Here is a 16,310-nt window from a genome sequence, read left to right as displayed (position 1 = left end):
ATCACAGTTCATATTATTGTTTCTCACCAGGACACTATGTTTTTGGGTGTACCCTTTTCCTTTTCACTTTTTTTTTTTTTTTGTCAAACTGTCCAATCACAGATGCAAAATAAAACCCAGTCTTTAAATAAATCACAGAACAACAGTTCTTTGTCACACTAACATCTATTTGTGCATTAAAGCAAAAAAAAAGTGAACTAAAACAAACATCTTTAAAGCAAATTCCCTGTTAAAAGATATATCTCAAATTTTTTTTTAGACGGTAAAAATGAACCTAAAAAGTGCAATAACACCCTAGAAATTTCTCATTGGAAGGTCACATAAATATTAAATAAAAACTGTTACAACAGGAGCTCAACCACAGCCATAGTGAATGGAAAAAACAAAATGCCTTTGAGACATTTTTCGGTCTGTACATTTTCAACATGAAACACACTACCTGACGCTTCCTCTGAACCCCCCCTCCCCCCTCACTGCATCTGAGTGACTCATGTTTCCTCTGGTCAGTCAGAATCCACCCCCGACCACCCGTCCCCCCCCCCCCCGCCCCACTTGCTCCGCCGTTAATCACGACCTCGCCTTGCCAACAGATCGATATGCTTCCGACTAACAACACAACAAAATGACACTGTAATGCAAAGATGCAAATGGTAACAAAAATATTTTTTTTAAATATGCTTATGAGTTATGAATCATCATCATCATCATCATCATCATCATCATCGGTATCATCGTGGTCAGCTAATAGAAAAGTGCACTATCCACACACAAACTCGATTCCTCCACGGGGGGAGGGTGAAGATTACAGGGGCTGAGCTTGGATTTTGGTGCCAGCAGAACATTTCTAGCAGAATGTCGAGAGAACTGTTGAGACCGGCGACCCGCTGGACGCCCGACTGCAGCTGAGACCGAGGAAGCGGTTACTGGTCAATTCCACATGTCATTGAGAACAAAGAAAAATCACCTGAGAGAGATGGGAAGAAGCAAAGTGTCTTCCCCTCCTCTCTTTCTCTAATAATAATAATAATAATAATAATAATAATAATAATAATATATTAATACAGAAAAAAAGTTGTTTGAAACGAATCCTGTTTCCCCTTTAGTGATTCACGTCCCTTTTTTCTATGTATCCACGTCCCTGCAATTTCATGTCACCTGTGCCAGCAATTTCCTTTTGTATATCATCGTTCACACGCACACACACACACACACACACACACACACACACACACACACACACTTACATATATAGTTATATAGAGAGATTTGTTTTTGTTTTTCTAACGTTTTTTTTTTCACACACAAAAAAGTGAAAAAAAAAATAAATTAAAGTCAAACATGCACGCACACAAAAAGACTGATGTGTAGTAAAATGCTTTACATTGCTGCCCCGTGTGTAAAACAGGGCCTAATTTTGTGTGTCTCCGTTCATATTTTTTTAATGCATAATTGAATTAATAATGTTGGTCATCTTGTAAACATCATAATAAATCATTGTGGGCCGTCATTTTCTCCACGCTGTTGTTGTTTTTAGTTGTCATCTGAAGTCTCTAAACATGATAAATGAGGCCACTTTCATTTTTGTTTGTTCATAGTACACAGAGTTTTTCTTCAGTTCTTACAGTCACTGTTATTTTATTTAATTTTTTTTTCATGGGTCAGTGTCTTGCTTTTCCAGTTGGGAAGTATCAGTGTGGTTAACGGAAGCATCGAAACCTTCATCATTGTCCTTCTCGCCATCGGGCTCCAGCATCGAATCATCATTCGAATCAGTGTTGAGCTCCTCCTCTTCCTCCTCCTCCTCCTCCTCCTCCTCTTCCTCCTCCTCTGCGTGCGCCTCTGGCGACAGGTCGTCTTCGGCGTCTCCGGACGTTTCCGTGGTGTCGTCCTGCGCCGCCGGCAGACCTTGCGGGGGCGTGGGGTTGTGGCCAGATCGCACGGCGTTGTGGTGAATCTTCTTGCTGAGGTCCAGGGAGTCGCTGAGACCCAGACCGGCGGCGTTCTTCAGGAAGAACAGGGAGCTTCTGGTGTCTGTGCCCAGGTTGAGCGAGCCGTCCAGGCTAATGGCGGATGGCAGGAACGGGTGGTTATAGTCAGACCCCATCTCACCAATTGGGTAGAGCATGGAGGGAGCACTGCTGTTAATGTGGTGGGAGAAGCCGTGGAGGCCACCGGGTGAGGAAGTAGAAAGAGCCATGGAGACTGGAGGGATTGCCACCATACTTCCTCCCAGGTGGTGAGCGTTTTCCTGTTTGGGTGAGACAGACGACAGCTCGCCCCGCTCCTGCTTCTCATGCTTTCTCTTGTGGGAGTCCATCTGGGACATGCCCACCACTGTGTGCTTACACTCGGGGAAGGTGCAGTGGAAGTGTGAGCATTTCAGCTTATATTTGCAGTCGGGAACCTCACAATCAACACTGGAGCTGAACTGGCAGAAGCCGGCGGCGCTGATCACGTCTTGCTTGCCGTGGTGCTTGCGGTGGGCCGTCACCTTGGTGCTGTCGGTGCAGCGGAAGCCGCAGCGGAGGCAGTGGAAGTGGGTGCTGTTGCCTGAAAACTGGCAGTCAGGGAAGTTGCAGCTGAGTGAGGATTTGAAGCGCTTGAAGTCGTCCAGGACCAGGTTGTCCACGCGGTCGTGGTGCTGGGCATGCTTGTACATGTGGGTGCGGCCGCAGAACTTGTAGCCACAGTTCTCGCGTGTGCAGTGGTAGTGGGTCACCTTCAGGGAAAACTGGCAACTTGTGTCCTTGCAGTTCTCGTAGAGGTCGTAGCGGCGGAAGCCCTCCAGCATCATCCCCTCATCCAGCATCTTGCGTGACGATGCGGTCTTGCGGCGCTTGCCAAATGGTGACATGTCCTCAATGATCCAGAAGCGCTTTTTTGCACCGGCGGCCGTGGGAATGGAGATGGTATTGCCTGGAAGGAAGGAGGGGAGCACATTAAAGAACAATCAGTTTGCAGAGTAAAACCCACAAACTGCAAGCAAATGACACCGCGAGACCCTCTTCTAATACGCGACCTTACTCAGCCAGAAGTGCTTCACAGCTGAGTAAGCACAGAGAGCGACACTTGTTTTTTTATTCCTAATTCCCAGAATGATTAAAGGAGAGGGAAAATGATAGATTGACTTTGGAACATGACACTTTTACTGGGTGTCTCCAGCCTCCAAACAGAGGCGGAGCTGTGGGTCTTAACCGACCCTCTTATCTCCATGTTGTTTTATGAGGGACACCCACCTTTTGCAACACCCTGCGGTCACTGCTAATGATGTGATCCCTGTTCTGCAAGACAGGAAGCAGTGGGCCTCGATAAAACTTAGAGCGTGATTAAAATGCTGCTGATGCAGCCTTGTTAATGGAAGCTAAACAAGGCCCAGGCTCCGTACTACATGTGCCAAATTTACTGCTCTGTCTCGAAAATCCTAGTAATACGCGGAGTGAAGTTGAGTAATTATACACATTTGTTCTGTAACTGTACCAACTCAGTAAACATGCACCTTTCATCATTTCTACAAAAACATTGTTTTTGGCATGCTGGACAGCGCCTTTTAACTTTCGGGTCTTTCCGTAACAACACAGCGGCGAACGGCCGGATCACACAGTTAAATGCTGCACAGGACTCAATTCAATGACAGCTGCAGTGTTGGCTTGCGCCGGGGATAAGTACCTGCAGCATCCTGTACTATAGGGACGTCATTTTTAACCGGAGACGGAGTGGCAATGATGGGGCTGAAAGCTGGTGTGTTGGTTGGCATGACAACACTCCGAGTGGCTCCCAGAGAGGCGCTGAGCAGAGAGTATGACAGACAGGATGGAGAGAGGAGGTATGGGAGTGAGGGGAGAGGAGGTCGGAGGAGAGCGGGAGAGAGGGATGGGGCCTGCGAGTGGAAACCAGGCTGAGGAGCGGAGAGAGGAGGCGGTGGTGGTGGTGGAGGAGGAGGAGGGGAATAAGGAGGTGCATTTTGGGTAGCGCTAGTGTCAGCGGGGGTGGTAGGAGCAGAAGTGGTGGCAGGGCAGCCTTGTCCTGGAGAGACAGGTTGACCAGAGAGAGTGAAGGACAGACAGGAGGGGGAAAACACACACACACACACACACACAAAAACAAGGGCCAAATGGCACACACACACACACACACACACACACACACACACACACACACACACACACACACACAGAGGGATGGGAGGTAAAAAGGGAAAGATAAAAGATAAGAGAATGATACAAAATGAGGCCCGTTCAAGACAAGTAACCCAAACACCAGCCAAATCAACAACGATGAGTGTAGTGGCAGCACATGGAGGAATGTGAAATTCACAGGCAGGCTCAGGCTCAGACTTAGATTTTTTTTTTTTTTAAAGCAGAGGAGAAACCATTTTTCAGAAAGTTTGTAGAAGAAGACGCTGTTTCTCCTTTTTTTTCTGTTTCCCTTCTCCCACAATTCAACCCCTCTAAAAGTGCTAAAGTGGACACAAAGCCACGGGGATGATCTCTGGCCAAAGGGAAATGTAATAAGCTTCATACAGTGCAATAACTCAAACCACTGATGTACAAAATGGATGTTTTAGGAGGTTGACCACACAAGCTGCAAAAGACTTTGTCCACCAATCAGAACAATACAGCACTGTCATCAACCTTACATAAAGTGACCGATGTTATTGATTTAAGTTAAACTACTAAATCATAAAAAGGCTGAAGACTGCGTGAAATGACAAGATGCTGGTTTCTCCGGGCAAATGTGTGTGAACTGAGCGAAGCTTCATGCACAGTGCTGAGTGTAAGAGAAGACAACTTACTGCACTGTTCACCTTTTACATTAAAGCTCTACATGCTGCCACTTGGACACCTGTCGGGTGTGTTGTTGTTTCTTTACAAAGTCTCACCTGCTGGGGAGCCGTCGTGGCCCACTGGTGTGCTGGTGCAGCTCCGGTCCTGGTTGGAGGACTCGGAGGAGAGGCCCAGGGGGCTGCCTCCTCCCCCCATGTAGTCCATGTAATCGTCAGTCTCGTCCATGACATTGGAGGAGAAGCTGGATGAGATACCATGCTGGGTCCCCATGGACCCGGACATCATACTCATCTCATCTGCCCTCTGACCCAGTGGCATCACCTGGAGACAACAAATAATCATAAGTTGAAAAAAAAACAACCGTTGGCTATAACATGTCATTATAGAAGGTGTTGGCTCTTGGCTTACAATCAAGTATTTCTAATAACGTCAAACGTATTTTGAAAGAATGAAACTCTGCACTTCTGTCACCACACAAAGACTTTGAAATGAGGGAGAAAAGGAACAAACAGAACCAGATGATCCACATATTTAAAACTACGTAGGGAACATGCCGTTCGGCATAGGTTGAGTTAGGATATCAAGAACATTCCAGTGTGAAAAGTTTCATCAAAAGAATGTCATGAGTTATTTGTCGCCGACTGCTATGGCAGGATATGAGCAGAGCTCTTTCCCCCGGATCTGACTCATAGAACAAGAAGAGCAATAGTAAAAAAAATAAATCAAATGAATGAAAAAAAACAAACACCAAACTGTCATGCAGACTTTGGACGCTACTGAATAATAGATAGATCTCATTATTTTTTAGCTTGACTTTAAAAGAGTGTAAATCTGATTTAAAGAAATAAAAAATGAATCAATAAACAAAAAATCAACAGGAAAACGACAAACATCTTTTCATTTTTAAAACTTCTAGTTTTTTTGCCCCTTTTTGGTGAAAAACTTGAATGGAAAAAATGAAATATATTTGCTTCATTTCTAGGAAAAGGGGATCTAAGTGTCTACAATACATAATTGCATACACGAGTTAAAAGGCAAAGAGTACATTCCCTATTTTAATCTCTAAGGTAAAGGGTGCGGAAGGTTTTGCGGGAATACGCCTCAATAGACTTTTCAACACCTTCTTGCAGTCAGAGGTGTTCAGCCCATATTTCCAGATAATTAACCTTTTGACAATGGCATGTGTTTTATGCCACTGTGTGTGTATGTGTGTGTGTGTGTGTGTGTGTGTGTGTGTGTGTGTGTGTACCTGGGACGGGACTCTGTCGAAGTTCTTCCCCAGCATCCGCCTCATGTGCTTGCGTGCATGTGAGGTCATCTGGTGCTTGAGCAGGAAGGAGAACTGACAGCCCTCGCGGATGCAGTGGAAATGACTGTTGACTTGGTTATACTTACAACCTGCAGAAGAAAAAAACCAGAAAAGAAAAACTGTAACAGTTGTAAAGTCTCCATTCGCAGATTAATTTGTCTTTGGCTCATTGTGAGGCATCTGAGAGCGAGCGAGGGCGGTAGATGCAATATTGTCAGGGTGACGGCGTTCTGATTAGATCAAACACGGAGTGAAATATTTTTAGTTTTTTTTTAATTTCATGATATACTGTAGCCGTGACAAAAGAGGGATCGGGTTTCAAAGTGTTTCGGAGTGCACGTGTAGGAGGAATATTAGATCACTCCGGTGTCACACTGAGCAAGTCAAGGCTTCTGTTCACTAAACCTGTGGAGCTCTTTTATTACACTGACATGCTTTATTCAATTAGGAATTTACATAAATAAATTCTCATTTTCTGTGGGCCAATAATGCACACACCCCTGCAAACCAAAGTAAATATACAATTATTACCATATTAAATTCATTTTTCAAAGTATCTCCATTGTCATTTTTCCTTTTGTTCTCCATCGCACCGCGATGTTCTTCTGCTCTTTTCTCATGTTTTAACCGCTCCGGCTCTAATTGCTTTATGATTTCAAATTAAATGAATGTTCTGTTTTGTGGCTGTTAATCAAATACCATTATATAAAAGCAGGCAGAAATAATTGAAAGAGTAACATGCCGGGCAGGTGCTAGCATGTCAGTAACCATGGCGCCCGGTGTAGGAGCACAACATGTCTGTGTCATAAAGAAGCTCTTGTACACACAATGTTTTAAACGCCTAAATTTGAGCAAATAACAGTAAACCCCATGACACGAAGGGCCTTTTGTGAGCCACAAACCAGGTAACATCATCGGCTGTGTTCAGTTTAATGTCGCTGCCATGGATACTGGCGACCCATCAATTCTTTATGAGTGGAGTGCTAGCGATGGTAATCCTTTCAGTTTTTATTTCCCCGCCACAGCCCAAACAATGCAGTTGGCAGATCAGGCTGGGGACCAAAAACAGCTGTTTCGGGCCTTGTTTTTGTTTGCTTTGTGTGTGCGTTCTGAAAAGCTTGTGTAACCGCCTGAAAAAAACAGATCACTTTTAATTCATTTCTGCGCAATGGCAGCGGCGGCGGCCGTGAGGCGCAGCTTCAGAACACACGACAGGCCAAACCAGACAAGCCAGATAATTAACAAACACAAACCTAATTGCTCATTTCTGACAGGGGCAAAAGTAGGAAGAAAACAACCTGGTTGTGATTGCGCCCCCCCCCATTGACGTTACTGCTCATATAGTACAGGCAGGACTACCTTTGGGACTTGAGGTGTCATTGTGAATATGCAAAACTGTTTCATGCCTCTTAAACCACCTCGAATAGCACGACACTGTTTGCCGACAGTGTTTCTCTCCCTTTGTAAACACAGGGAATATCCTCCTGCAGCAGCCAACCAAGAATCAATCTACTTGTTTTTTCCCCAATTCAAAACTTTCAATCCACACATCTCTACTTGATGCGTGTTTGTGATGCCGACATGACGGGGAAAAAAAATTGTACTTCAGAGTTTTGTTTTTTTCTTTCTTACCCAGCCTGCCACACTCCTCCCTCTTGGTGAAATATTTGAAACCGTTGGCGGCGCGGCGCTCTGCCTTCTCGTGCTTCTTGACGTGCCACGGTAGCTTGGTGGTGATGTTGGTGACAAAGAAGCAGCCAGGCCGCAGACAGTGATAGTGGCCCCTCATTCTGAACTCGCAGTGCTGCAGCGGAGACACGTAATTCACAATTTCATGAGTCAAACGTAAAGAGGATTAATAAGTGCAAAGTTGAAGTGGATGCTACACACATTTTTTCTCTAGAAACGCTATCGACGCCTCACAGTGTTTTCCCCTCTGGTCATTTGGAACATCACACACTTCGAAGTACGATTACTTATTTTTATTCCAGGCTTCCTTTCTAACGTGTCTGTGCAGCACCATCTGCTTGTGAGGCCCAGATCCCAAAGGACCGGGCCAAATAAGATCTGCTCAGTTCAGGAGACGGAGACTAAAGGGGGGAGGAGGAGGAGGAGGAGGAGGAGGAGGAGGAGGAGGAGGGGGCACTTTTTGTGAGAGGGGTGATTTTCGACACATTAATGAATTCATTTAAACGGTTTTCCAAATACGGGCTCATGAGAGCAGGCAGGGGCTGCCATTTAGGTTTCATTTGCGAGGCATTCCCCTGATTTTTGCCCTATTCCAGACAGCCTTGTTTACTGTGCAAGTGACAATGATTTATTGGGTAATATCAGCTAAATTGGCCTTTTCTGAAAGGAGAATGCGGCAGTCAAAATGACATCATTGACATATAAACAGGCATTACTGGGGTGAGTCGACTGTCTTTTTCGGCAGAGATGGAAGACGGGGAGCGGCGGTTGTGAAAGCCTTGAGTCAAATAACCTCAAATACTGGTCTAATAGATAGCATACTTCATGCTTAGAAATTCTGGGAGATGACAGTAGGTGATTCAGCTGCCGGCTGACTTATCAAGTCAGCACTCACCTGGTTGGGACAGAGACACTGGAGAGAGTAGTAGGAAAACTGATCGCGGACGTTGACCAGGTTGTTGCTGGGGTTGATGTGGTCCAGACAGTGGGACTCGGCCTTGCCGGAGGTCTTGCACACGTACTTGCAATTCCCAAACAGGCAGTGGAAGTGGAACTTGTTGGAGTACTTACAGTCAGTAGCCAAACACGGATCGCTGGATGAGTGAAAAAATGCAAAATACAGTTTAATCACAACTGGGGAAAAAAAACAGGAAATGCAACACACTGTAATCTGTCCTCTCGCGCAATGACGCACACAAAAACGTACTTCTCCTGGAACTGCAGGAAACCCGGTTTGACTTGTGGCTTTGCGTTCTCTAAAGAGGTGGTGGCCAGAGGGGAGTTGGATGGCAGGCTGGGCATCGACGCCGGCATCTGGGGGATGCTGCCGGTCAGCTGCTTCCAGGCAAGCAGCGAGGACGGGGGAGAGCTGTAGCCACCAGAGGAGGTGAGGTGTGCCACATCCATGGAGGGATTGTTGGCCATGGACACCGGCGCAGCGGGCTGGAGAGAGGCTCCCTCTCCGGAGTCCCTGCCCTCACCGAACTGAGGCTCCGACTTCACTTTCAAGGTGGCTCGGAGGTGGAAGCTGAACAACAAGGCGGAAGCTCGTTTTCATGTTGATCAACAAAGCCGAAGACTAAAAAATGTAGAAAACCTAAGGGTCTTTTTTTTCTGATCGTGAACCAGTGTGACACTCACTTAGCATGTTTTATGGCCCCATCCACAGTGCTGAAGAGAGCACCGCAGTCTTCCACCAGGCAGTGAAAGTGCACCTTCTGAAGGAAGTCGCACTGAGCCTCACAGAAGTCATCCGTGTCAAACCTTGACAGAGGCAGATAATAAAGACTGTCAATGTGCTGCCTTCTCGGTTGAACAGCAAATAGCTAGAGGAAAACTGGTTAAACTTCTCTTCTGACAGTAAATGATCGCACGTCCAAGTCATTTCAAATTCCTGCATATCTTTGTGTTTCAGGGGGTTTCCAGTGATGCACCGCGAGAGGAATGGTACACACAGAAAACGCTCTCTGTTTTCTCACTATCAAAATGAATAGAGAGAATCCAGTCTTGTGACTGTGCACGTCCTGCATGTTTTTATACCTGCGGAGGTACGTCCTCCAGATCTCGGTGTGTTTTTCTAGCAGGGGCCTCTTCAGCACTCTGTTCAGGTACTGAGCCGCCTCCGAGGTGTCGCTGCCCTGCCCCGGCTCCGGCTCCGTCTTCAGGTTCATGGCGTGGAAGAGGGCGGGGTTCACCTGTGACATCTGCAATAACACACAGCACACACACAAAAGAAGAGGCAGCAGCCGCTGGGTTAGCTCAACATATGTATGCTGGGCACTTGCGAGTGTGAGAGTTAACACACAAATGATTTGGCAAAGCAAAAAAAACACAACCCCCCCCCCCCCCCCCCCCCCCCCAGCAAAGCCAGATTTACAAACATCCAGGCTTATGCTTGAGTGCAGGCCAAGCGTGTTTGCCAAGTGTCCTCTGGGAGCAACTGTTGCACCCCTTTATGTGATGTGGTGGCTTGAATCACGCTGAACTAAAAGCCGACACGACACGAGGAGCTTTTGTACAACAGGTCTTCGAGCTCCTCCACTGTCTGGGTTCAATGAACGCAACCCTGAAGTTGACCTCTCCCAGGGAGGGGTTAGGGAAGACTGTGTGTGTGTGTGCGTGTGTGTGTGTGTGTGTGTGCGAGTGTGTGTGTATGTGTGTGAAAGGAAAGCCTGAATGGGAACAGGGCCGATCTGTCATGTGTAAGTCCAATTATTGCCTTCTTTAATTGCATAGACATTAAAATAATTAAGACGCTTCACATCATAAAAATATGCATTTAAATTTCCATACACTAACATTTAGACTTGCTAAAAAAAAAAAGTGCCTTCCTGTTTTTTTTTCTTCTCCTCCCTGACTTTTTAATCAAATAATTTAGCAACTCTATAAATAAATGCAGAGTGAGACGGGGGAAGAAAAAGTATAAAGGGGGAGAGAAAAAATGGAAGGCGAGTTCAAAACAGCTCATCAAAAAACAAACATCTCTATATATCTGGCGTGGCACCCAGCTACTGCTTCATTATATTAATTTGTGAGAGGTGCAGTGAAAATTACACCGTATGAAAAATGGCTGGAAAATTTAAATGATACAAACTCATCTTATTAGCGGTGAAACATTAAAAAACAAACAGGCCCCTCCGTGTCCCGCTAATTTGTCTTGGGATGAAAGGCGTTTGATGGATGGATCTTACCTTATTCATAAGCGAGGATAAAAGAGATGTATTCCCTGGTACAGGGTGTCCGTTTGATTCATTACTGGAACAAGGAAAATGAACAATGTTTAGTCAAGATTTGCATGAGAACAGTAAATATTACTATTTATCACACAAGGTGTGCCCGTATAATGAAGAAGAAAAATGCTGTCTTCTTAAGAAATAAGATCTACAGTGAGTTGGGGGGGGGGGGATTGGAGTTGAAGGTTTATGTAAACACCCTTCTTACGCAAAAAAATTGGAGAAATATGTTGAGGATTTTGTAATTGTTTGCACACATTTTTTGATATATAATTATGGATATAAGCCTGGCTCCAGCTGCCAAGAATGTAGAAATCATCGATCAATCAGAGGAACCTTACTTTGTCGTTGATTTATTTTGTGAATATATTAAATGAATTTACATTCTCCACATAACATTAACTGGCTGCGTGTCATCTATCCATGTACCTGTGGTCTTTCTTGCTCAGGTCCAGACTGTGCTCCTGCGCCGAGTCCTGCGAGGCCCCAGAGTGGCCGTCCACGGGCTCCTGCTTCACTCGAACCAGATTGAACTGGCTGGCTGAGGCCGGCTGCCCATTCCCTGAGGATCAAGCCAGAGACGCAGAGGAGAGACGAGACAACTAAGTTATTGTTGGTCAGCATTATTACCCCGTGACAAGATCCAATCTGACTCCTGTCCTGGCCCGAAAAGAATACTCCGAGTGATAATTATTGCGGAATTATGTCAGGCCGTCAAGCCCTTTAAATGGTGATTGAGAGGCGGGAGATATGAGGGAAAAAGACTCCTTTTTCTGCAGCACTTGTCACAACTCATTTGCCAGGCTGCCTCTTAACTGGTCATTAAGTGAGATGCTAATGCTGAGGGAAAGTGGCAGTCTCAGATTGGCCACCCCCCCTCCCTCCCCACCTTCACAGGCTCGTCGTTGGCCTGACAACGGACGGCAGCCAATGCCACCGAGCGTACCCACGAGGAGCAGGGGTGCTATGTCGGTCAGATTGGAGCTGACAGCCAATCAGATTGGTTCAAATAGCGTGACCCCTCTTTCACATTCGCCTCCAAATACGTATTCAGTGGATGTTGTGACTGAGGACAGGAGGGCTGAAATCAAATAAATAAGCGAGTGATGAGGGGTAAGAATGCTGAGAGTAAGTTGGAGTCTGACGCCCCCACCGTCCCGCCCCCCGATCCACAAGGGACTGAAATATTAATTTGTCCCGGGGCTACACAGAAAAAGCTTGGCTTTTGGTGGGCAATAAGTGCTGTTTTATATTTAAGGGATTATTTTTAGGGTCCCGGCGTGGCCTCACTGTAAGACTGGCGAGCACCAGCGGCTCTGATTGGTTTGGTGAGGGATCAGTTGTTGAAGAATCGGGACTGGTGCTGAGGGATTGTGACAGGCAAGGTCATGGGCAACCAAGTGTGTGCCCTTGGCCCTCAGCCTGGTGACGCCCTTCTCCCTTTTCTTGCTGGGGAGAAAACAAGACCAGTCCGTACGGGGGTGGGGGGGGGACCGACCAGAGCCCCCCGCCCCCCCGCTGCTACAAGATGACCCAGAGACATATCAGGCAGAATAGGAGTGGAAAAGCCAGTCTTGGGCCCTGTCAGCTGAAAGCTCGGAGATGGGGAGGTATCACTGTCAGTGTCAGTTCAGTTTGACAATGGCTGAGGTTGGAGGCAGCTGGGGGTGGGGCCGGGGTGGGGCCAAAGGAAAAACAGCAGTCAAACAATTTTGCATCTGGTTTGAGGTCACTGAATGCTTACCAAGTCTCCGTACGGCCCCGACTTGATAAGAGTACACCCAAAATTAACTAGCCACACAAACCCTGCCTTGTCATTAACAATTACATCAACTCTCAGACCAAATGAGAGCACGTCATGTGAGGGGCAGCCACTCGCTATGTGATCTACACATGATCACCGGGCAGAGAAATGCACTAACATCACTATATCACAATCTCCACTAACAGTGCAAAGGTCGTTAATTCTGTTGCACATCGTGGCGATAATTTTTTTTTCTTCCATCCACTTCCCAAAGCGGGAGAACAAATGAGTTTGACTCAAAGCAGCTTCTTTCTGGAAATTATCCAGGAATAATGTACCAGCATGTAATTACTCCGGATAAGATACAGAGCTTGTGAAAGATCATTTGTACTGTGTATCTAATTAGTAAACCCTTCAGATGCTTGAATCTCTGGGAAAAAACACTTAGGGGTAAATTAGAGCGGAACATTAATAATAAAAAAAAAGAAATACAGAGAAATTACTGAAAGCAGAAATAGGAAAAACAGGCAATTCACAACAGAGGTGAAGTTTCATAACCGCATTGAAAAGGAATAAACACCGTGACTCTTCTCACATCTTTTTGACAGAGAAGCACAAACCACTTCCTCCTCATTTTAGCCCCAAATGTCCTGTTCACACATTTTACAAGACAAATATGAGAAACCAGACCGCAGCTACCCCTCCATCCTGTATCTGCGCGGAACTTTTATAATAAGAGATGTGAATGAGGCAGGGGAGCTTATTTTAAAACCAGCTTTGCGATGCAGCAGCATGAGCTGAGCTGCAGCCGTTCGGCGAGCCAGCGAGAGGGGTGGTGAATGCACCATCTGTGGAGGCCCCACCCTCAGTGGGGGCCTTCCCAGTGTTCAGACTAACTGCTGGAGGCCCAGAGGTGGAGCTCATCGTGACAGCCTGGGCTCAGCTTGGCTCCCCGGAGCAGCTGCCCCAGCTCTCTCCCAGGGCCTGTCCTGCTCCAGGAACACCACCAGGAATTGTAATCCTTCCCCGTCCCAACATCCGGAGATGCTCCCCCTCACAGGCCCATTCACAATCCGCACCCCACCTGCTCAGGCTCAACACAGGAGGCCTCCCTGCTTACTTGAATGCAAGGCTGTGCTCTGCAGTGCGTTGTCAATTTGATACCTTAACTTCATTTTCAGCCGCTTTGTTTGGAGCAATATGATAAACGGAGACAAGGCAATTACCTCCAAGAATTATGATAGTTTTGTGTATGCTAAACAGATATTGACATTGTTTTTCTGGGAACAGAGGGTTTCTAGAAATTCAAAAAGTGTGCCTTTGCTGATGCATGCAAGTGTGTCTTAGTTCTTGTATCAGTGAAAAAAAAAGAGAGACTTCTTTTCTGCTCTGGTGCATTGAGTCATTTCTGCCTGAGCGATTTCAGTTTTTCTTTTTATCAGTTTGCATAGAGGATACGGAGAGAAAAAAAACGACAACGTTTTTTTTTGTTCTCGCAATTTCTGGGCTTAATTTCATTCCACCTCCATTTGCTTGGAACGGGCGCAGACATAGATAAGAGACCAATGATGAGGAAACATGTTCGACACAAGCCCCAGGAGCCCCCACTCCGAACATCATAAGAGACTTTTACAGGCTCTACTCTCCCCTGTCAGCGCATTTATCTCCAAATGGATTGTTGGTATCTGACAAACGATCAACACAATAACAAGCCCAGAGCAGAGGACCATGCCTCCGGTATGTCCCTTTAAGCCAGAAAGCGGCAGTTTTTCTGCCCTTCTCTCCAGTGTGGGATAGTGATAGAAGTGACCTCTGAGTGCACTCTCTCTGCTCCGGCAGTAGCGCAGTGAAGTTTGCACGCTAAAAAAAGGAAGTGGCTTTTTAATGTACATGTGGTATATTCTCTGAAAAATGTAAAGACCAACAGGGGTTTACGGAAAATTACCGATATATTGAGCTTAGAGTTTGCAAGTGTGTTAAAACTGCTTCAGTTACGGTAATAATCAAGAGGAAGGGGGACAAAAGTACCGGCAAGGCCATTTTGTTAATTCATCCGTCCGATATCTTTTGATTAAATCGGTAAATAGTTGTGTGACCATCCATTTTGTAAGTATCCAGACACGTGATGTACAATGATGACTATTTGTGAAGTGACTGACCTGTATCTAGGTTGTTGGAGGGCTTCAGGGCAGCAGCTGCCAGTCTGGCCATCATGGGCGATATCAGACCTTTGCTTGCAGAGATCTTCTCCATGATGGAGGAGGTGGCAAAGGAGGTCGGGGTAGATGCCGTGGCTCCGTCTGCCCCCATCGTGGAGCAGCCTTGGGTCAGTGTGTCGGTGTGCATGGAGTGCGCCCCAGAGGATGCAGCTGACATCAGGCCGGCGGTCTGCGGAGGTGGCTGGAGAGGCATCCTGGGCATGAGCGAGAAGAACGGGTTGGTGGCCATGGCGCTGTTGGAAAGAGCAAGGGCCACGGGCATGTTGCTGGGCAGGGCCTGGGACAGCAGACTGGACATACGCTGGCCTGCACTGGACAGTGAGGGCGTAGGCTTGAGGGTGTGGCCCGCTGAAGAGGAGACAGCAGTAGTGGGCGTGACCAACAGGTGCGATACAGTGGTGGACTGCTGGGTCGTAGGCGAGGCACTCAGGCTCGAGTTCTTGCTGCTGATGGTTGAGAAATCCATCAGGTCATCGTTGCTCGATTCATCTTGATCATCCTTTGGCGGCAGGAAGGTGGAAGAGAGGCCCATGACGCCCGAGGAGCGGATGTGTCGGCGCTCGTGTTTGCGCTTGTGGGAGGTCATCTGGCTGGTGGAGGTAAAGGTGAAGCCGCAGCCTGAACGGATGCAGTGGAAGTGGTTGGTGGCCTTGCTGTACACGCAGCCTTCGTACTTGCACTCCTCATATTTGTAGAACTTCTTGAAGCCGTCTTTGGCATAGGCATCATCCTTGATGTGGTAGCTCTTGTGCTTCTCAATGTCACACTTGTTCTTGAAGGTGAAGGTGCAGCCTGGGCGCCTGAGCAAGGGGCGGGAAATAAAGGGAAAACATGATTAGACACGGCGCTCTGTTGCAGAGCCTCCTCAGCACCTCGGTGCAGTCGGGAGTCATGGAGGAGGTCCACATGATTCAAGTACTTGACAATGGAGGAAAGATAACGGAGGCGGTTCAGTGACACAGCAGCAGCTCATTGACACATCACTCCCTGAAAACTTTGCCAGAGGGAAACATTCCAGGGGGTGATTATCTATATCCATTGATAACAGTTCTGTGATGTGCTCTTCAACATAAGAGCTTGGTAAAAACATTTCCTTTCCTCTCCTCTTTCCTGCTACCTGTGATTTTGTGATATTCAGAAATACTAATAGGATGCCATTAGTCATGATGTTAGATTATATGCTGCCTATTATTCATTTACGGTTAAATAATAAGAATTTCCTCTTTTTCTCCTGTGACTTTTGTTTTTATATGAACTGCCTCCGCAGCTAAGTGTTTGCTCACATGAAAGTCACTACACATTATGATGACAATAATTTAAAAACTATGCATA

The 16,310-nt window shown here is 46.5% G+C and overlaps 1 protein-coding gene across 5 annotated transcripts in view; it reads right to left on the bottom strand.

Annotated features, from left to right (window-relative positions):
* Nucleotides 1-642: 642 nt before the first annotated feature.
* casz1 (castor zinc finger 1) overlaps nt 643-16,310 on the bottom strand; it is a 74,923-nt gene continuing 59,255 nt past the window's right edge. For 3 of the 5 annotated variants that reach the window (XM_047330997.1, XM_035645003.2, XM_047330996.1), the window contains exons 8-19: nt 14,919-15,778; nt 11,445-11,577; nt 10,974-11,037; nt 9,823-9,986; nt 9,424-9,546; nt 8,990-9,310; nt 8,678-8,876; nt 7,726-7,897; nt 6,034-6,182; nt 4,880-5,105; nt 3,667-4,023; nt 643-2,916 (exon numbers count right to left, since the gene is read on the bottom strand). In XM_047330997.1, coding sequence (XP_047186953.1) covers nt 1,652-2,916; nt 3,667-4,023; nt 4,880-5,105; nt 6,034-6,182; nt 7,726-7,897; nt 8,678-8,876; nt 8,990-9,310; nt 9,424-9,546; nt 9,823-9,986; nt 10,974-11,037; nt 11,445-11,577; nt 14,919-15,778 — 4,033 coding nt within the window. In that variant the 3' untranslated portion in view covers nt 643-1,651. The remainder of the gene's footprint in view (nt 2,917-3,666; nt 4,024-4,879; nt 5,106-6,033; nt 6,183-7,725; nt 7,898-8,677; nt 8,877-8,989; nt 9,311-9,423; nt 9,547-9,822; nt 9,987-10,973; nt 11,038-11,444; nt 11,578-14,918; nt 15,779-16,310) is intronic. The other 2 variants (XM_047330998.1, XM_047330999.1) reach the window with 1 other exon arrangement.

Source organism: Scophthalmus maximus, chromosome 3 (genome assembly GCF_022379125.1).
Source record: "Scophthalmus maximus strain ysfricsl-2021 chromosome 3, ASM2237912v1, whole genome shotgun sequence".
Taxonomy (NCBI): Eukaryota; Metazoa; Chordata; class Actinopteri; order Pleuronectiformes; family Scophthalmidae; genus Scophthalmus; species Scophthalmus maximus.
This window is presented reverse-complemented; position numbering and strand designations above follow the sequence as displayed.